The 21,015-nt window shown below is 39.8% G+C and overlaps 2 protein-coding genes and 1 non-coding gene across 3 annotated transcripts; 1 reads left to right on the top strand and 2 right to left on the bottom strand.

Moving 5' to 3' along the window:
* The first annotated feature begins 11,108 nt into the window (after window positions 1-11,108).
* Window positions 11,109-12,017, top strand: LOC107784114 (translocator protein homolog). Its single transcript, XM_016605184.2, has one exon. The coding sequence runs from the start codon at window positions 11,293-11,295 to the stop codon at window positions 11,881-11,883; it is 591 nt and encodes a 196-aa protein (XP_016460670.1). The 5' UTR covers window positions 11,109-11,292; the 3' UTR covers window positions 11,884-12,017.
* A 218-nt stretch (window positions 12,018-12,235) lies between these two features.
* Window positions 12,236-16,316, bottom strand: LOC107784116 (uncharacterized). The gene is made up of 4 exons (XM_016605185.2): window positions 15,827-16,316; window positions 15,693-15,724; window positions 14,502-14,699; window positions 12,236-12,883 (listed from the first exon to the last, which is right to left on the bottom strand). The coding sequence occupies exons 1-4, from the start codon at window positions 16,071-16,073 to the stop codon at window positions 12,581-12,583; spliced, it is 780 nt and encodes a 259-aa protein (XP_016460671.1). The 5' UTR covers window positions 16,074-16,316; the 3' UTR covers window positions 12,236-12,580.
* Window positions 14,137-14,242, bottom strand: LOC142176938 (U6 spliceosomal RNA). The gene has a single exon (XR_012705733.1). It is a non-coding gene; the product is annotated as a U6 spliceosomal RNA (small nuclear RNA).
* Window positions 16,317-21,015: the final 4,699 nt, after the last annotated feature.

Raw genomic sequence — 21,015 nt, 5'->3', positions numbered from 1 at the left:
ATTCAAGATCAAGCTCAAAGGCCCTTGAATTTATTTACTATTGAAAAGAAGAATCAGAGGATTCATAGAGATTGTACACTCAAATATTTGAAATAAAATACTACGATTGTTGCGATATTTTTCGGTCTTGATTTTATTTTCTCGACCCAAATTTATTGTCTACAAATTCTGGCACGCCCAGTGGGACAATCTCTACCTCTCATCTCAACTTTTCAATCACCAAAGTTCAAGAACATTGATATGGCTTCGAAGAAAATCAACTCCAAATCAACATCCACCAAGGCTGCTAACTCCAGGTTCTATGCTGATATGGAAAGCATCCTCGATGTCACCTTTGGAAGCTTCAGACTAGTTACGAGGAGCAAAGCAAGCTCTTTAGGACAACAAGCACCCCAAGTGTCGTCCGCATCAACCCCTGTTTTCGGATCTTCATCCTCAAAAGGAGCAAGATCTTCCACAAATGCATCTGAAGGAGGAAGCGATGTTGCTGAAAAGATCAAGAAAACTCTTGCTCTGCTTGACCTCTCCGGCTCCAAGCACTCTGCTGTGAAGGAAGATGATGATGCTTCAAGCGATGGATCCTCCCCACTTACACCACATAGCGTGAGCCAGTCAAGGATCAATCTGTGTGAAAATCCATGCTACTCTCTGTCATCGACGACAATCATGCAAGCCATGGTGACAAACACTTCATCTATAGAGGAGCAGTTGGCAAACTTGATGGAAGCAATCGCTGGCTTGACCAAATGCATGCAAAATCAAGAGGCTAGAATTGACAAGCTAACAGACAGGGTGGGAATCTTGATGGAAGAAGAATCTACCCATGCACCCGGCAAGCTCCCAGAAGTTCTAGAGAGTGACTCTCCCCCAAGACAAGCAGCATCCACTAAGGCTATCCCTGTCTCATCTGAAGGGATGATTCCAATCGATCAACTGAAGGAGTTCATCGAAGGAACCATTAAGAACAAATATGAAGTTGCTGCCAAATCCTCCCTTACATATGCAAAGTCGTACACTGCAAGGGTCGATATGTTGAAGATGCCTGCTGGCTATCAACCTCCGAAGTTTCAACAGTTTTATGGTAAAGGTAACCCAAAGCAATATATTGCGCACTTCGTTGAGACGTGCAACAATGCTGGGACTTATGGAGATTACCTCATCAAGCAGTTTGTTCGCTCGCTAAAAGGAAATGCTTTTTACTGGTACACGAACCTCGAGGCTGGATCTATCAACAGTTGGGATCAACTAAAGCAAGAGTTCCTCAATCGCTTTTATAGCACAAGACGCACGGTGAGTATGATAGAGCTTACAAATACTCGTCAACGAAAGGGGGAACCAGTTATCGACTTTATCAATCGTTGGAGGAATGCAAGCCTCAACTGCAAAGACAGGCTTAGTGAAGCTTCAGGCATAGAGATGTGCATCCAAGGCATGCATTGGGGATTGCGCTACATCTTGCAAGGTATCAAGCCTATCACATTTGAAGAACTTGCAACTCGTGCCCATGACATGGAATTGAGCATGGCTTCCGCTGGAAATGAAAGGCTACCCATCTATGAACCTCGCAAAGTGAATGACAAGCAAGAAGTCAGGAAGTGGGGCAAGTTCGTACCCAAGTCTAAAAGCAAAGAAGCTATGAATGTCAATACGTCACTTGTGAAGTTCACGATGAAGGAGAGCAAGAAGCAGAGTATGAAATCCACTTCGTTTCAAGATAAGCCAAGTGGGAAGTTGACTCTAAAAGAAATGCAGGAAAAAGAGTACCCATTCCTGGATTCTGATGTGCCAGCCATTTTCAAAGAACTCCTCCAGTTAAATCTCATTGAGCTTCCGGAGATGAAGCGACCAAATGAAGCTGGGAAAACAAATGACCCGAACTACTGCAAATATCACCGACTTGTAAGCCACCCTCTTGAGAAGTGCTTTGTCTTCAAGGATAAAGTCATGGACTTGGCTCGCGAAAAGAAGATCGTGCTTGAAGATGAGAAAGCAAGCGCAAACCAAGTCTCTATCGCCTTTGGCTCACTCAGTCCGGATGACTTATGTGGTTTTAAAGAAAGTAAAGATGAAGAATTACTGGAGAGCGACAAAGCTAAAGTCAATCAACCTGATGACGATAAAGGTTGGACATTGGTGACTCGTCGTAGGCACCACCAAAGGAGCCCACAAAATGAATCAATAGAACAACCAACAAGGAAGATGATGGTAAAAAGACCAACGAAAAAGAATCCAGTTAGGCATTTGAAGAAAGCAAAAGTGGAGATGCACCATCCTCAAAAGCCACGAAATCTAGTGACCTTGGAGGAGTTTTTACCAAGTTGGTTCCACACGAAGATTTCCCATGAGGGCATTGATGCCTTTTGTTGCCATGCTGACAAAGGGGAAGAAAAGATTGATGACCTACCGTTGGCACCACCTTCAGAAAAGCCCATTGAGTCCACTCCTCAAGAAGTTAATGCTTGTGAGGAAAAGGTCACGTTTACAAATGACGATCTTTTGCTAGGTGACACTCCTCATAACCACCCATTGTACCTGGTTGGCTATATGCGTGATGAAAGGGTAAATCGAATTTTGGTTGATGGAGGTTCCTCAGTGAACATTTTGCCAATCCATACTATGAAAGAACTTGGTATTCCCATGAACGAACTCTCAGAAAGTCGTGTGATGATCCAAGGATTCAACCAAGGGGGGCAAAGAGCCATAGGCGCGATGCTGGGAATCACTATTGAAGATATGCGATCAAGTGCATGGCTGCATGTGATCGACGTGAAGACTTCATACAATGTTTTGCTTGGGAGGCCTTGGATACATGAGAATAAAGTTATTCCATCTACCTACCATCAATGTTTGAAATACTACGAGGGCGAATTCGAGAAGACGGTAGTTGCTGATGATGAGCCATTCACCGAGGCTGAGTCACACTTCGCCGATGCAAAGTTCTACTTGAAGAACCGCATTGTGAAGGAGCTGAAAGTTGATGATGGTATGAAAAGCAAGAATGACGAACCCATAACTAAAAGAGATGAGGTGACTATTGGTAAATCCAAAGTTGTTACTGAGGAGGTACCCGCCAATGTGAATAAATCTCATAAATGGGGTATTGCATCTTATGGAAAGAAAGTAAGTCTCGCGCTCTAATATGTCCCTAAAAGGAAGAAAGACGAGGGCGAATCATATAATCTCCAAACCAAGACGCTAAGGGAGTTAACTCTTCCGGTAAAACGAATTGAGGCAGTAAAGTTGCCCTCAAAGTCGCTTGCAGGGTTTGTAGCCCATAATCTATTGTAGAATGTGGCACTCCCTACAAAGAGAACAGATGAAGGTTTTGATCCTAACGCTTACAAGCTATTTGCAAAAGCTGGATACAATCCCAATGAGCTGTCAAAGTTAGGGAAGCTCCCATCAGAAGCTGCAACGAGGCAACCCCGTGAAGGTCTGGGATATAAGCAACCGTCACCAGTGCGCATCTTAATAAGAAGGGCAAGTAGCAATTATATCACTGTAGAAGACGAATCTGCCGCTTCTAATAGGCCTTCTGTCTTTGATCGGCTTGGAAAATCAACTGTGAGAACTTCTGTATTTGAGAGATTGGGTCCATTAAATAAGGGAAATAAATTCTAGAGAAATCATCAAAATACAAGAACACCCGCTTCACCCAAAATTCAGGAGATCTCTAAGGATTTCCAAAGTTTGGTTCCTTCCAGAATGAGGCAACAAACAAAACTGATGGTTTCATGTGAAAAAGTACTGAAGGTAAAGCCATATACTGTGGTCTACACTAAGGAACGTAACGAAGATGAAGAAAGTGTAGGTTCTTCGTATCATATCACTGTACAAGGCGAGAATGGTGTTTCGCCTTCCATGGAAGATAATGTGGAATTGGAGGATGTTTCGCCGTGTTATCACATATCCTTCAATGATGGGGACCCTCAAGAAGATGAAGATGCGAAAGATGCTCCACCTGAACTTGAAGAAGGAGTGTAGACGACAGTTGATGCCTTAAAAGAAGTTAACCTTGGCACCTATGAGGAACCAAGACCCACCTACCTAAGTGCTTTACTAGAAGATGATGAAGAGAGCACTTATATTGAGTTTACTCAAAGAATTCAGGGATGTCTTTGCTTGGAGTTACAAAGAGATGCCTGGCTTGGACCCGAAAGTAGCAATCCATCACCTTGCAGTCAGAAATGGTGCTTGCCCTGTTAAACAAGCTCAAAGGCGTTTTAGGCCAGACTTGGTTCCCCTGATTGAAACTGAAGTTAACAAACTCATTGAAGCTGGATTTATTCGGAAAGTTAAATACCTAACATGGGTTTCAAGTATTGTCCCTGTAAGGAAGAAGAATGGCCAAATTCGAGTATGCGTTGACTTCAGGGACCTCAATAATGCATGTCCCAAAGATGAATTCCCGCTTCCTATTCCAGAGCTGATGATCGATGCTACTACTGATTACGAGGCAATGTCTTTCATGGATGGTTCGTCTGGCTATAACCAAATTCGTATGGCACCAAAAGATGAAGAGCTTACTGCATTTCGCACCCCCCAAGGGTATTTATTGCTACAAGGTAATGCCTTTTGGCTTGAAGAATGCTGGTGCTACTTACCAAAGGGCTATGCAGAATATTTTCGACGATCTTCTCTACAAGAATGTCGAATGCTATGTTGACGACTTGGTGGTGAAATCAAGAGAGAAGGGTGACCACATGAAAGACTTGAGGATGGTATTTGAATTTCTCCGGAGGTACCAACATAGGATGAATCCGTTGAAATGTGCCCTTGGAGTTACTTCTGGAAAGTTCCTTGGTTTCATTGTCTGACATCGAGGGATCGAAATTGATCAAGCCAGAGTGGATGCCATTTTGAAAATGCCTGAGCCTCGAGATATCCATGAATTGAAGAGTCTGCAAGGAAAGCTAGCATACCTTAGAAGGTTCATATCAAACCTGGCTGGGAGGTGCCAACCATTTAGTCACCTCATGAAGAAAGGTGTTCCTTTCAAGTGGGATCAAGCTTGTAGCAATGCCTTCGAAGGTATCAAAACCTATTTGATGAAGCCTCCAGTTTTAGCAACTCCTATACCAGGAAAGCCATTGATACTATACATTGCGGCGCAGGAAAGGTCTGTTGGAGCATTATTGGCCCAAGAAAATAGTGAGGGGAAAGAAAACTCTCTTTACTACTTGAGCAGGATGATGACACCTAACGAGTTGAACTATTCGCCAATTGAAAAGTTGTGTTTGGCGCTAGTCTTCTCAATTCAAAAGTTGAAGCACTACTTTCAAGCTCATATTGTCCGTCTTGTTTCTAAAGCAAATCCCATCAAGTTCGTGATGTCAAAACCTATTCTTAGTGATCGACTAGCGAGATTGTACCTCCAATTTCAACAATTCGAGATATTGTACATCCCTCAAAAGGCTGTAAAAGGACAAGCATTGGCAGACTTCTTGGCAGATCATCCGATACCTGATGACTGGGAGCTAACTGATGAACTACCTGATGAGGACGCAATGGTCGTTGAAGTTTAACCCCCATGGAAGATGTACTTTGATGGTGCTGCGCATCGTGGGGGAGCCGGGGCTGGCGTAGTATTTGTCACTCCTCAAGGTGAAGTCTTGCCCTACTCCTTCACCTTGACACAACTCTGTTCCAACAATGTTGCTGAATATCAAGCATTAATACTTAGGCTTGAAATGGCCGTTGATATGAAGCAATTGCAATTGCAAGTCTTTGGTGACTCCCAGTTAGTGGTCAATCAGCTTTTGGGTAGTTACGAGGTCAAGAAGCCTGAACTACGCCCATATCATGATTACGCAAAAAGGTTGATGGGGTGGCTCAGCGATGTGACTATTCAGTATGTACCAAGGAAAGAAAACAAGAAGGCTGATGCTTTAGCCGCTCTAGCTTTATCATTAGCCCTGCCTGACCAAGTGCAAGTTACCGTCTGCCAAAAATGGGTAGTACCGCCGCCAAATGAGGTCAAAGGTGAAGAAAACGAACTCAAGCATCTTGTTGTTGTTTCTGAAGTTGAGAAAGAAGAATGGCAACAACCCATTATCGACTACTTATGCTATGGGATACTTCCATAAAATCCGAGGAGAAGGACTGAAATCTGTTGTCGTGCACCTCGCTTCCTTTACTATAAGGATACTCTATATAGAAGGTCGTTTGAGGGAGTACTCTTGCAATGCCTAGGAGAAAAAGCTTTCCAAGCTTTGCAAGAGGCACATTCTAGGGTATGTGGGTCACACCATTCCGGACCAAAGCTCCACTTCCATATAAAAAGGATGAGATATTATTGGCCAACGATGGTAAAAGATTGCTTGGACTACGCTCGAAGATGCAAGGCTTGTCAATTCCATGCGAATTTTATTCATCAACCTCCTGAAGTGTTGCACCCAACTGTTGCATCCTGACCATTTGACGCTTGGGGATTGGATGTTGTTGGACCACTACCAAAGTCCTCTGGCGGGCACCTATACATCTTGGCTGCAACTGACTACTTCTCAAAATGGGCTGAAGCTGTTGCTCTTAAGGAAGTAAAAAAGGAAAATGTTGCGAGTTTCATCCGAGTAAACATTATTTATCGCTTTGGCATTCCTCGTTACATAATAACGGATAATGGAAAGCCATTTGATAATAGGTTGATGAACAGGATTTGTGATCTTTTTGGCTTCAAGCAACGTAACTCTTCGATGTACAATGTTGCCGCCAATGGTCTAGCTGAGGCATTCAACAAGACTCTATGCAACTTGTTAAAGAAAGTTGTCTCCAAATCCAAACGATATTGGAATGACCGTATGGAAGAAGCTCTATGGGCATATAGAATGACTCATCGCACGCCAACACATGTGACTCCTTATTCACTCGTTTATGGAGTCGAAGTTGTCTTGCCACTTGAGCGTCAAATACCTTCGTTACGACTGGCTATTCAAGAAGGGATCACTGATGAAGAAAATGCTCGACTTCGATTAGCAGAGTTGGAAGCTCTTGATGAAAAAAGATTGGAAGCTCAACAGAGTCTTGAATATTATCAAGCTCGATTGTCTCGCGGCTTCAATAAAAGAGTTCGTCTGAGATCCTTTCAAGTAGGAGATCAAGTCCTTGCCGTACGAAGACCCATAATTACTTCCCATAAACCTGTAGGGAAGTTCACTTCAAAATGGGATGGGCCATATGTCGTACAAGAAGCTTATTCAAGTGGGGCTTACAAGCTGGTTGATGCAGATGGTATGAGAATTGGCCCTATCAACGGCAAGTTTTTGAAGAAGTATTATCCATGAAGTTGCAAGTCATGACGCTCCTCGACGTACGAGCCTAAACTGCAAGTCATGATGCTCCTCGACACACGAGTCTAAACTGCATGTTGCTACACTCCTGGCCCGCAAGAGTATAAACTGTGTATGGCCCAAAAAAAAAGTCCGCTAGGTTGAAAATCTCGAAAGAGGCGGCCTAGGCAAAAGTTAGGACATATAAAAAAAAGTCCGCTAGGTTGAAAACTTTGAAAGAGGCGGCCTAGGCAAAAGTTAGGACATAAAAAAAATCACCCATTCTGAACTACGGAATGACTTGATCCTATTACCGAGGTACGTAGGCAGCTTAGAGTTTCATTCTAAGTTCAGTCGCACAAGTTCAAAAGATACATATTGCCCCAATTGTTGTCCGAGTGAAGTATGGAGGAATGCAAAATCAAGCTGAAATGCCATACTCTTGTGGAACTTTGATCTCATTTGATTTAAAAGGGGCAACCCTCCATGGTAAATTGATATCTTCAAGTCCGTCGGTACTCAAGTTGAAGTCCCCAAGTTGAAATCTTCAACTTCGTCGGTCTTCAAGTTGAAGTCTTCAAATTCGCCGATCTTCAAGTTGAAATATTTAGGCCCTCCAAGTCTCAAGGTTGAAGTCTTCAAGTCTGTCGGTCTTCAAGTTAAAGTCTTCAAATTCGTCGGTCTTAAAGTTGAAATATTTAACCCCCCAAGTTGAAGTCTTCAAGTTCGTCGGTCTTCAAGTTTCAGTCTTCAAATTCACCGAGCTTAAATTTGAATTGTTTAAGCCCTCTGAATCTTCGAGTTGAAGTCTGCAAAGTCCGCCAAATCTTCAAAGTTTTCCAAGTGTTCAAGTCGATGTCGTCTTCAAGTTGAAGCTTTATAACTTTCCAATCTTAAGGTGGACATATAAGTCCCTTTGCACCTTAAGTTGGCCTCTTCGTGGGTTTGTCCTTAAAAGGAACTATAACTTTCCAATCTTAAGGTGTACATATGAGTCCCTTTGCACCTTAAGTTGGCCTCGCCGATAGTTTGGGCCACATTGAGAGTAATCTCTCCTGTAGTCGGGCTACTTTGAGAGTAATCTCTCCAAGAATCGGGCCATTTTGAGAGTAATCTCTCCAAGAATTGGGCCACATTTTGAGAGTAATCTCTCCAAGAATTGGGCCACATTGAGAGTAATCTCTCCAAGAATCGGGCCATTTTGAGAGTAATCTCTCCAAGAATTGGGCCATTTTGAGAGTAATCTCTCCAAGAATCGGGCCATTTTGAGAGTAATCTCTCCAAGAATCGGGCCACATTGAGAATAATTTCTCCAAGAATCGGGCCATTTTGAGAGTAATCTCTCCAAGAATTGGGTCACATCGAGAGTAATCTCTCCAAGAATCGGGCGATTTTGAGAGTAATCTCTCCAAGAATTGGGCCACATTGAGAGTAATCTCTCCAAGAATCGGGAAAGGATGAATACTCATCCCCTCACACCCCAAGATTATCTTCTTCATGCATGGATCATCTTGTTGAACAAGAACATATCTTTCTCGCTTGACCTACAAAAAAAAAGACAACAAAAAAGAAAGCACCAGAAAAGAAGAAGAAATTACCTTCGCGTTATTGCTTTCGAGTCCACGAAAATAGACTCAAGTGGCTTGCAAATACTGCGAATTGATGCTAACAAATACGAGCATATCAGTTTATATAGGCATGGCAAAGACGACATAAAAGAATAACTTCCGATGTGGGATCACTTGTTGAGGCGGCTCCAAGAAGTAGTTTCCAACTTGAACTGGAATGTAGTAATTTGACTACTGCTCGAATAGTAATATGCGTATTTCATAATTCAAGTAGGGGTCTAACTAAGCATTTGAATGAAGTTGGATTCTAAATGGAGATTGCACTATTTTTGAGAAACAATTCAAGACCAACGTGACTTGGTCTTGGACTCAAGTCCATGATAAGCAAAAAAGTCATGTTTACGTATATTTTGCCTAAGGGAATCCAAGTGGTATTTGGATTCAAGAATTGTTTACTTAATCTTGAAAGCTGCATATTGAGAGGTAAACAAAAATATGACTTTCCTTGGAAAAAGAAAACAAAGGAGTGTTAGTCGTAATACTTCAATCCTTGTCTTTCAATATTTGACAAATATATCCGACAAGACTTGAAGTAGGGGACATTTGTAGGCGTATAAAATTTATTGAATTCAAATTCAATAAATAATTTGGATTATATTTTAAATATATTAGTCCAAATAAATATTATGGGCTAGATTAATTATATAAGTCCAATATATATGGATTAAATAAATAAGTCTTAATCCATTGGGCTAGCCCATTTAATTGGGCTAAAGTGATGAGCCCACTTCATTAAGCCCAAGATGTCATCTTCCTAGAGGCCTAGTTTGGTGCCACGTGTCAAATGGCGTGGCGCGCCAAGTCAAGCGGAAGAGCCAATAGGACCATACCACGTGTCAAAATGACAAGGCATGTCCAGTCGCGCTAAAAGGCCAATGAAATCGCGCCACGTGTGCAAGTGACATGTTCTGGCCAATCAAATGCAGCCATGTCACACTTCAATTTGATTGGTCGGAAAGAGTTTGTTCTTATCACAACTCTTCCCTTCCACAACTATAAATAGGGGTCTTCATAACTCAGAAAGGACACCAGAAGTTATAACAAGAAGCAAGAAAGAGCTCGTGGATCAAACGCTACAAATTCCTCCACAAGTTTCAGGCTTCAAGTTCAAGTTCAAGAAATCAAGTGCAAGTTCAAGAACGAAGAACAAATCAAGGTCAAGTTCAAGCAATCAAGCTCAAGCTCAAGAACAAGATTATCGTTCGAGACAACAAATACATATTCAAGATCAAGCTCAAAGGCCCTTAAATTTATTTACTATTGAAAAGAAGAATCAGAGGATTCATAGAGATTGTACACTCAAATATTTGAAATAAAATATTACGATTGTTGCGATATTTTTCGGTCTTGATTTTATTTTCTCGACCCAAATTTATTGTCTACAATTTCACTTCACGATTAGTATAGTGCATCAGAAAAATAAGGAAAGAGAAGAAGAGAAAAAAAGGTAAAGGGTGTAACTAAATTTTTCAATTGAAGGCACTAATAATGGATTTGGAGCCTTTTAAGGTGTAATGTATATATTTTGTAAACAAAACTTGTGTAGGTAGTGTAGTTTACTAAACATGAACATTTAGAGTAATAAAGTTTTCAATAGTGTATAGAAATGAAAAAATACTTCTAAAATATTTTTTAAATAAAAAATTTTAAACATTTGGCCAAACTAATTACGTTTGTTAGTAAGTCCATAAAATTAGAGGAATAATTATATTTTTGGGCCGTCCTAGAAAATAATAGCAGAAAACATATATTTTTTATATGTTTAATATAATTATACGTATAATATACATATTAATAATATATAATAAGTATAAATTGTAAAAAAGAAAAATTAAATCATTCGGGCCTGCATGCATGCGTGTTAGTGGCCACTGGTTCCAAGCAGCGTGCAACATCTGGATCGGAGTCGGCACCATAGCGAAACTAATGATAGGTACGCCATTGTGTTGTTCCTTTGTTTTGATAGAAAGACGATAACTGCAGCAATCACTGTTGGCACTGACTTCTGTCCACGTGTACTGCTTCTTTCCACTCTTCATCACTTATTTCAGCCATCTGTCCTCTTTTCCTAATGCTGCTAACGTTCATCTTGCTATACACAAACTTCTTTTATCATCAATATCAACATTTCAGTTTAAATAATAACAGCTTATTAATTTATAAATTCAACTCTGACATTTACTAGTATTTATTTAGCTATTTTTAATCAGCTAGTAAGCAGTTAAAAAAAATAAAAAATGCATATATAAAAGGTTTACACGAGTGGATATAAATAGTGGATCCGCCTTCTTTCAATATCATTCCGTCACCAGAAATTTTTCTGGACCCTTGTTGTTCCCGAGTCTAGTTCCTTCTACCTTGCACTCTCTTCTCAATAGTAAACGCTATAATCGGATCACATGGCTTCCCAAGAGCTGAAACACAGAATTACCAAAGGAGGACAAGAAGAAGAAAAGGAAGTTGTCCAAACAGCAGAACACAAAGATAGAGAAATGGACAGAAGCAGCAAAACAACAAGAAGACAGAAAGCCAAACGTGGCCTCAAATCTTTGGGAATCGCCTTGACCTTACCTTTGCTATTAACCCTTTTAGACATCTCTTTCTTTGGGTCCAGTTACCAGTACGTTTCAATGGAGAAACCCTTTTGGATCCCACGTCTGTGGGCTTTGCACTTAGCTTGTTTGGGTTCTGCTTTTCTGATGGGCCTTTCTGCTTGGCTTGTTTGGGCTGACGGTGGATTTCATCGCCAGCCTATGGCTATGCTCTTGTACTTAAGCCAATTGGGGTTGAGTTTGGCTTGGGATCCTGTGGTGTTTAAGGTTGGAGCTACTAAGATTGGGTTGGTTTTGTGCATGGCTTTGTTTGGAGTGTTGATTGCTTGTGCTAGGGCTTTTAAAAGCGTGAATCCTATAGCAGGGGATCTGGTAAAACCATGCCTTGGATGGGCTGTGCTTCTGAGCCTCGCAAATCTTAAGCTTGTATACCACTAGGAATCATGTAGATGCTATACGCACTTGTTCTTTTGCCTGTAATGTAATTTAGATTTACTTGTATTCTCTATTTGCTGCTTTATATTTTACATTCTAAAATGCATGGAATGAAAGATCTTAATTTTCATGGCAGAGATCGCGCTCTAACTAGTCGCAGTAATTTTGTGACATGTTCTCCTTGTTTGATTGATGAGTTATTCTTTTTTATTCGCAGTACGTACGAGGTATTTCGCTCTTCTTTTTTTTAGGGTAAAAAGAGAGAAAAATAGCGATACCATTAATTCATGAATCGCGGGAAAAAAAATAGTGTCAGTGGAGTAAGAATGTAAGAATGTTTTGCAGGGCCAGGTAGTAAATTCTTGAACGAGTTCTTCAAAACATCGCAAATACTGGAAATTTCCTGGGAGAACCTGAGCCTTTAAGTTTCAAGCATGATCCTTACCTAGTACCAGGACAGGTGTTCCCAAGTAAAATGTACAGAGATCAGCGGAAAATGCTTGTTAATTCATGTTCATCATCATATCAGAAACTTAGAAGCAAGACGAATAATATATAGGCTGAGCTGCTGCCTTGGCACTAAAATATGTGTAATGGTTGAGGAACAATTATCAGAACAGGGAACTTAAATCAGGGGATCTCCCAAGCTCAGGCCCGAGCAAGAAAATGACCTTGAGCAACGGTGTCATAGCACTAAATTCTAGTCAGTGCGGCAGAGCTTCCTAAGTGTCACAGAAATTCTCCTCTTCTGATCAATCTCTTGGCCTTCCCATTTTTGAAACCCAGGCTTTCGGTTTATCTCATGCTTCCAAAGGTAGCGTGCTTCTCCCCACATCAAAATAAGACATCCCGGGATCAAGAGCAAAGGTACTTTTTGTGGTGGATCTTGGTCTCTGCATGTTTCATTCTCGACTCGAGTAAAATGCATCACGCAGGATGACTCCAGAGATACGATAGCAATTCCATCCTCAAAGCGCATTAGATCAACATGTGGACAGATACCCTGTTATAAAGCAATGCCATCTCATTACCAGGATACCACTAAAATGAGAATTAACGGGTGATGCTAAATCAACTAAGCCTATCAATCTAAAATCCAATGCGGTCAAAGTTGTTGACGAGAAAATCATGCTTAATTAATATTGCTTGTCGATCTAAAATCCAATACAGTTCGAATATGATAGTAATAAAAATCACTCCAGAATTTGCAGTAATATTTTGACTCAAATAGAAGAAAAAGAGAAGAATAATAAAAATCACTCCAGAATTTGCAGTAATATTTTGACTCAAATAGAAGAAAAAGAGAAGAAATCATGACATCACTGTCCAGTATAAAAGAAAATTAAAAGGCACTAGTAAGAAGATTAAGATTAAAAAGACTACGCACACTATATGAGAATGTTAGTCCTTTGCCCAAAAAAGAAAAAAATATTACCATTTGGAAAGACTGAAAGGAAAGATGATGTTTTAATAACAGCTAAGCCTAGATGTTAATACCAGCTCGTGTTACTTATAGCATATCCACAGCAGAGAGGCATCTTATCCTAAAAGTTTCCAGCTTCACAGTCTATTATTCTTTTGCCTGGGAACAGATCAAAGTTGTTCAATCATTACACAAACTTTTGTTCGTACGGTCATATAAGTGCTATGGCTGAAATCTGATTGACTAGACTTTGAGAAACAAATTCCAGTATGTCAGAATACTAGTGTAGGAAAGCTCTCCTTTACTAGATATTTATTCAATTTCTTTGACTGACTTAGTTCATTGCTACGAGAATCTATATCATACTAATAAGCTTCACTTCATAAACCAGAACCCTGTTTATACTTCTTAACCGTCTAGCACGCATTTCTCGATTTGTGCATGTCATCCTTGCGCAACGAGAGAGGGATTGTGGGTCTAACGAGAGGTAGGAGAAGGCCAAAGAAGTATTGGTGAGAAATGATTAGACAGGATAGGACATATTTTCAGCTTACCAAGGACATGACCCTAGATACAAGGATCTGGATGTCGATGATAAGAATAGAAGGTTAGTAGGTAGTAGAGTTTGGGAAACCATATATGCACCATCATTCCATTCTCGTATTATTTTTATTCTTCGTTTTATATTATTACATATTCTTACCCTTGCTTCAGTTGTTGTATTATTACTGTTCTTGTTTTTCTTTTCCAAAACTGTTGAAAAAATATTTTAACAACCTCTCTACCTTCACAAGGCAGCGATAAAGTCTGCACACGCTATCCTCCCCAGACCCCACAGTACGGGAATACACTGTTTGTTGTTGTTGTATCCTTGCGCAAGGGCCCATATACTAGTCTTCTCTGTATCGTTTCAATTTTATCGGATGTCCAAGGAGCGACTCGTAACCGTCAAGCATGCATTTGGTAGACTGCACATAGTACCACAAAATCATAATACAATATCTAGGGATTTTACACCAATTACAAAGATTTGTAACAATATTTAATGCGTTGATCCTTTTTGTTGGCATCTTATACTGCATCTTCTAACTTGATGGTTCTACTAGTTGAACAGTTAGTAGCATTTTAGCTGCACAATGGTACTGTGGTAAAACACTGATCGATGAAAAAACAGTTCTGTGAAAGGATAAAACCGCACCTCACCTGGTCGATACATGTTAACTATAAGTTGATCAAATAGAGGTTTCCTCCATAACAGATCTTGTGGAAAGATACACGCTTCCTTGCCCTTTTCACAGTTATCCAACTCTGCAACACAATTATCGAAAAGAATCGCCTCATGGATAGAGCTGGAGAGCTCAACTGCCCACTCTGGTAGGTCACCAAACCTCATAGCCTACAGGGGAGGAAAATACATGTGATCAAGTGCATCGATAAATGACTCTAGGTTAAAATAGTCGAACAGTTTGAACCCATTAAGAGAAATGCAAAAATCCATTGTTGGTTGAAATTTTTCGTAACCTAGTCACATAATCAAAGGAAAAGAAAGTGTTAAACAGAACCTTCTGGTCTTTGTCCTTCTCAGAGATAACTGGAGGACAAACTTTTTCATAGTTCAACTACATGCCAGATATGCTTTGTAGTATTTTTCTATTTTTTATCTGTTTTTCGACAAAAAGAGAATGAGATTACTTTGAAGAACTATTATTACATGGAGAATGGAGAGTCTAAAGTTTTTGAATTTCGAATGAAAGAATTGGTTTGATGCACATGGTAGAAATAACCTACGAATTCACCACTTGTGCTGACTTGTGCATCCATTCACTAACTTCAGAGAGAAGTGTCATAAAAAAAAGTGCAGCCCAGTACACAAAGCATCTCACATTCATGCAGTGTTTGGGGAAGGATCGCACCCCTTAGGTGTGATGTAGACAGTCTATCCTAATGCAAGCATTAATAGTTACTTTCACGGTTCGAACCGGTGACCTATACGGAGACAACTTTACCTTTGCTCCAAGACTCCCCTTCAGCAAAGTGTCATAAGTACAGCTGACTTACCCCCAAATACAATACCCGACATGTTTCTTCTCCCTTGAGTAGCAGTGGTATAAATTCTCAACTTAAGATTTAGGGACACTAAATTCAAAGTTCACATTTTTACATAAAAATCACAGGAAACATCTTATTTCAAATGAAACATAAAGGGTCATTTTCTACACAATTCAAGCACACAAGTATGCAAATTAAAGATTTAACTTGGAAATAGCACTAGTGAGTAACTATATCCTTCAGCCAAATGACACATGAGTAAGCTTTTAAATCACACTTAATTAAAAGGAATAAGTGTACTATAAAAGAATGCGGTGAAGGTTTGAGGATCCAACAAGACCTGATTGCTTGAGGATTGAGCAAACCATTCTTCTGCAGCCACAATAGAGTCAAGAATCAAATGTAAGAGCTTTGATGTAAAATAGGAGTAATAGGTTCAGTTGGACCCACATAATACGCCTTATATATTACTACCTTTTTGGATTGATGATAACAACTTTGATTGTTGATCAGGAGATAGGAAGTCTTTGCACAACCAGAGACCATCAATTTCACTGATTTTTTCCCAGTCATGACTTTCTCCAAACACTGACCCGGTTAGGGCTTTTCCATTATCCCGATTCTCTACACAGTGAGAATGGACAAGCTGTTGTTCTTCGCCTTCGCTGTCTGATGACTCGCCAAACGCTTCCGTTAGAATCGTCTTCAGCTGCTCTTCCATATTATTGTTCTTAAAATCTGATTCTCTTCCAGTTCAATTTTGCCTTGCTGTTTGCACAGTTCCAGTTTCAATTTTTTTTTTTCAATTTTTGGGTGAGTTAAAAGATTTCTATTTCCGGAAGTTGTCCTTTTTGGCCACTTTAAATTTTTCTACCAGTAATATGCAATAATACATATTTTGTTACGAAATAAAAGTGATAATAGTAGAAAGGAATGATTCTTTCTTCATTTCAAAGTGTCATTCTTTAGGTTCATGAATGATCCTATTTATAGATGCTATTGCATTATTACATAATTTTCTAAATCTAGTTGAGTCCCAAAATCAACACAAATCTAGACATAAAGACAAATCTTGATATGACAAGATTTCCAAATTTCAAGTTGGACATCCACCTTCTGTGCAAGTGGATTTATATAACTTTCCCCCCATTGGATATCGATTAAAAGATAATAGTGTCTCGTTAAAACTTTACTAAGAAAAAAAAAGTCCAGTGAAAGAAAAAGAGTACACATATCTTGTAATATCTTGTAGTACACACTAAGAGCTGTCTTATTAAAAACCTTGCCAGGAAAATTTAATTGGGACAAAATCTTGGTCAAGGAAAAAAGAGTATAGCACGTATTTCTCCCCCTAATGAAAATTCTATTTGATATCTCAACGATGACACATTCCAATCCTATATCTCAATTTATCAAATGTTGATGTCGCTTATGCCTTAGTGAACAAGTCTGCCAAATTATCACTTGAACGAACTTGTTGAACATCTAATTCACTATTCTTTTGAAGATCGTGCGTGAAAAAATATTTTGGTGAAATGTGCTTTGTTCGGTCTCCTTTATATATCCCCTTTTTAGTTGAGCTATACATGAAGCATTATCTTCATACAATATTATTGGAATATCCTTTCCTCATAAAAGACCACATATCCGGATATACTAAGTTATTGATCTCAACCAAACGCATTCTCGACTCACTTCACAAATAGCTACTATCTCTTCATGATTTGAAGAAGTTGCAACCATCGTTTATTTTCTTGAACGCCGTGATATGGCAGTACCTTCACATGTGAATAAATAGCATGTTTGAGATCGACTCTTATGTGGATCAGACAAATATCCTGCATCTGCATAACCAATTAGTTGTGACCTAGATTCATTTGAGTAAAATAATCTTATATCAATGGTCCCTCGGAGATATCTGAAGAGATGCTTAATACCATTACAGTATATTTGTGTTGGGGAAGAACTAAGTCTTGCTAACAAGCTCACAAAGAAAATTATATCTGGTCGAACATTATTAGCAAGATATATTAATGCCCCAATGGCATTAAGATATGGTATTTCAGCACCTAGAAGCTCTTTATCATTTTCATGAGGGCGAAATAGATCTTTATCTATATCAAACAATCTCACAACCATCAGGGTACTTAACAGATATGCATTATCATATAAAAGCGCTTCAAAATAGTTTTAGTGTATGTTGATTGATGGACAAATATTTCATTTTTCGAATGCTCAATTTGTAATCCAAGATAAAATCGTCTTTTCAAAATCTTTCATTTCAAATTCTTTATTCAAACATTCTACTCCCTTTGGAAGTTCTTCAGAATTCCAATTATATTCACGTCATCAACATACACAACTATTATGATAAATTTAGATCCAAATCCTTTTATAATAACAAAGGGGCAAATTGGGACATATATGTGCCATTCTTTCAATAGGTATTCACTAAGGCGATTATACTACATGCTCCCTGATGCTTCAATTCATATAAGGATTTCTGAAGCTTTATCGAACAAGTTTTCTGGGAATCTTTGTATGTTATCGGCACTTTGAATCCTTCTGGGATTTTCATAAAAATTTTGTTGTCCGGTGAGCCACATAAATAGGGCGTGACAACATCCATAAAACGCATATCCAGTTTTTATGTACTGCCAGACTGATAAGATACCTGAATGTGATTGTATCCACCACAGGAGAATATATATTCATAAAACCAACGATAGGTCGTTGCGAAAATCCTTGTGCCACAAGTCGTGTTTTATATCTTACGACTTTATATTTTCCATTTCTTTTTCGCACAAAAGTCCAGTTATACCCCACTATCTTTACACCTTCAGGTGTTCGGGCTATAGGTCCAAAAAACTTCATGTTTTTTATATGAAGTCAATTCTACTTGGATAGTGTCTTTCTCTTTGGGCCAATCATTTCTTCTTCTACATTGTAATGATCCGACCGGTTGTTTTGAGCTTTTGCACCTTGTTCGTCAGTTCTTGGGCATGACTTGCCCCGTGTGAGGGATTATGACTTATGCAAATCGTTGGTTTTGGTTTTCAGGATAATCAGAATGAATTTGGAAGAACAGTTCTCAGTTCGAAGCTTGAAATTTGAAAGATTTGACCAAGATTTGACTTGTTGGTATATGATCCCGGATAGGTATTTTTATGATTAGGTTAGCTCCGTTAGGTGATTTGGGACTTAGGAGCATGATCGAAATGCATTATGGAGGTCCGTGGAAGGTTTAGGCTTGAATTGGCGAAATTGAGATTTCGGCGTTCTTCGGTTGATAGGTGAGATTTTGATATAGAGGCTGGAATAAAATTTTGGAAGTTTCAGTGGTTCCGTTGTATCATTTGGGATGTGTGTGAAAAATTTCAGGTCATTCGGACAGGATTTGGTTGAGTTTTTGATCAAAAACGGAATTTGGAAGATTTTAGAAAGTTTGGCTTGAATCCAATGTGTTTTGGTTGATTTGGTGTTGTTTGAGGTGTTTTGAAGAGTGGTACAAGTTTGAATAAAGTTTTAGGATATGTTGGAGCCTTTGGTTGAGGTCCCGGGGGCCTCGGGCGAGTTTCGGATGGTCAATTGTACCATTTCATGCCTTGAAGGTGTTGCAAATTTGCAGGTTCAGCTGTTGCAGAGTTTTACCCTTCGCGATCGCGTAGGGGCTCTCGCGATCGCGTAGAGCTTTCTGAGGGGCAGTCCATTTTGTTCAATGCGTTCGTGAAGGATTAGTTGCGATTGCATAGAGGTAAGGAAATTGTTGATCACGATCGCGTAGGGAAGGTCGCGTAAAGTTATTTGGACATGTCTTGGCTTGATTTTTGTTCATTGCGAACGCGACAGTGAGTCCGCGATCGCGTAGTGTAAAAGGGCTGAGCATCGCGTTTGCAGGGTGCTTTATGCGTCCGCGTAGAGTAAAATTTGGGAACTGAGTAATTGTGCTTCGCGATCGTGAAGGTTTTCCCGCGATCGCGATGAAGGAAAAATAAGAGCTAGGCAGAATGTTTTAAAAGCTCATTTCCGCGAATTTGAGGCTAAGTTCCTCCATTGTTGGTCAATTTTGAAGCTTTTTGAAGAGGATTGAAGAGGGATTCAAGGGGAATCACTTGGAGGTAAAATTTTTGAACTCAATACTCGATTCTTGTGTGAATTATATCTAATTAATCATGGAATTAAGCCTAGTATTGAAGAATTAGGGCTTGAATCTGGAAAGTGTAAATTGGGGATTTGAGGGGTCATTTGAGGTCTGATTTTGATGTTCTTGGTATGTATAGACTCATGAGCGGATGAGGATTTTATTGATGTGATTTTTATCGGATTCCGAGATGTGGGACCGGGGGCCAGTTTGAGCAATTTCAGGATTTTTGATGTAAATTGGATATTTTCGAGTGGGCTTCGTTCCCTTAGCATATCTTAATGATTACGTACTAATTGTGGCTAGATTTGTAGTATCCGGAGGTTGATTCGTGCGGGCAAGGCATCGTGGGCTAGAGTTTGGACCAGATCAAGGTGAGTAATGATTATAATGATGTTCTGAGGGTTTGAAACCCCGGATCGCACATTGTAGTGCTACATTGAGGTGAGACGCACACTTGATAACGAGCGTGGGGTCGTGCACTATTGGGGATTGTGACTTGGTCTGTCCCGATTTATGATTCTACCGCGTATTTGACTAAAATCTATTTGCTACCATCATTATTTGGGATGAATGCCATATTTGGGCTTCGTGCCAACTATTTGAACCCTTCGGGGATTTTTGTTGATATTTTCTCACTGTTTTGACTTTATACTTGAACCCAGTCATGTTATTTTCCATTGTTTTCAAAACTCAGCCATGTTTACTCAGTTTGATACTTAAATGATATTTTAAATAATATTTTTGGGCTGAGCATAATGTTTTACTGATGCCCGAGAGGCTTATGTGATTTTTGACTGAGTAAGGTCGAGGGCCTACTTTGTGAGGATATCTTTTGGGTAGGGTTGCACACCGCAGCAGTGATACACTAATTTGATTATGAGGCCGAGGGCTTGAGATATGTACGCCATGAGGTGGCTTGTTGATCTGAGGCCGAGGCCGAGAGCCTGTTTATGATGCCACGAAGTGACTTGATATTGCGCTTGGGCCATAAGGGGCCCCTCCAAGAGTCTGCACATCCCCTGTGAGCGCGGTTACCCATTGTGATATGAGATTGAGCCCGAGGGGCTGGTATTGTTCTATGTGATTGCCCGAGGGGCTGGTACTGTTCTGAGATGTTGCCCGAGGGGCGAATTTGTTGATATTGTGCCCGAGGGGCGAGCCTTTATGTGTTTACTTTTCATAATTGACTGTCAATTACCTGCTTAATTATTGAAAAAGGCTTTTCATGAAACTACATTTGAGTTAAAGGATTTTACCTATCTTTTACATATTTACTAATTTTAAATGGTTTTACTGCTTCATTATAGAATGTTTTGTGCCTTACGTGATTTCTTGCTTTCAATCTTTATTTACATTTGTTACTCACTAAGTTGGAGTACTCACTTTACTCCATGTACCTATGTGTGCATATTCAGGTGTTGTTGATCCTGCCAGTGCGAGTTGAGAGCTCCCGGCAGATATCAGAGTCCACGAGGTAGTTGTTTGACGTCCGTAGTCCCGTGTTTCTCATCCTTTATTG

The sequence above is a fragment of the Nicotiana tabacum genome, chromosome 22 (assembly GCF_000715075.1).
Source record: "Nicotiana tabacum cultivar K326 chromosome 22, ASM71507v2, whole genome shotgun sequence".
NCBI classification, from domain to species: domain Eukaryota; kingdom Viridiplantae; phylum Streptophyta; class Magnoliopsida; order Solanales; family Solanaceae; genus Nicotiana; species Nicotiana tabacum.
The sequence above is the reverse complement of the archived record's forward strand: the minus strand, read 5'-3'. Positions and strand labels throughout refer to the sequence as shown.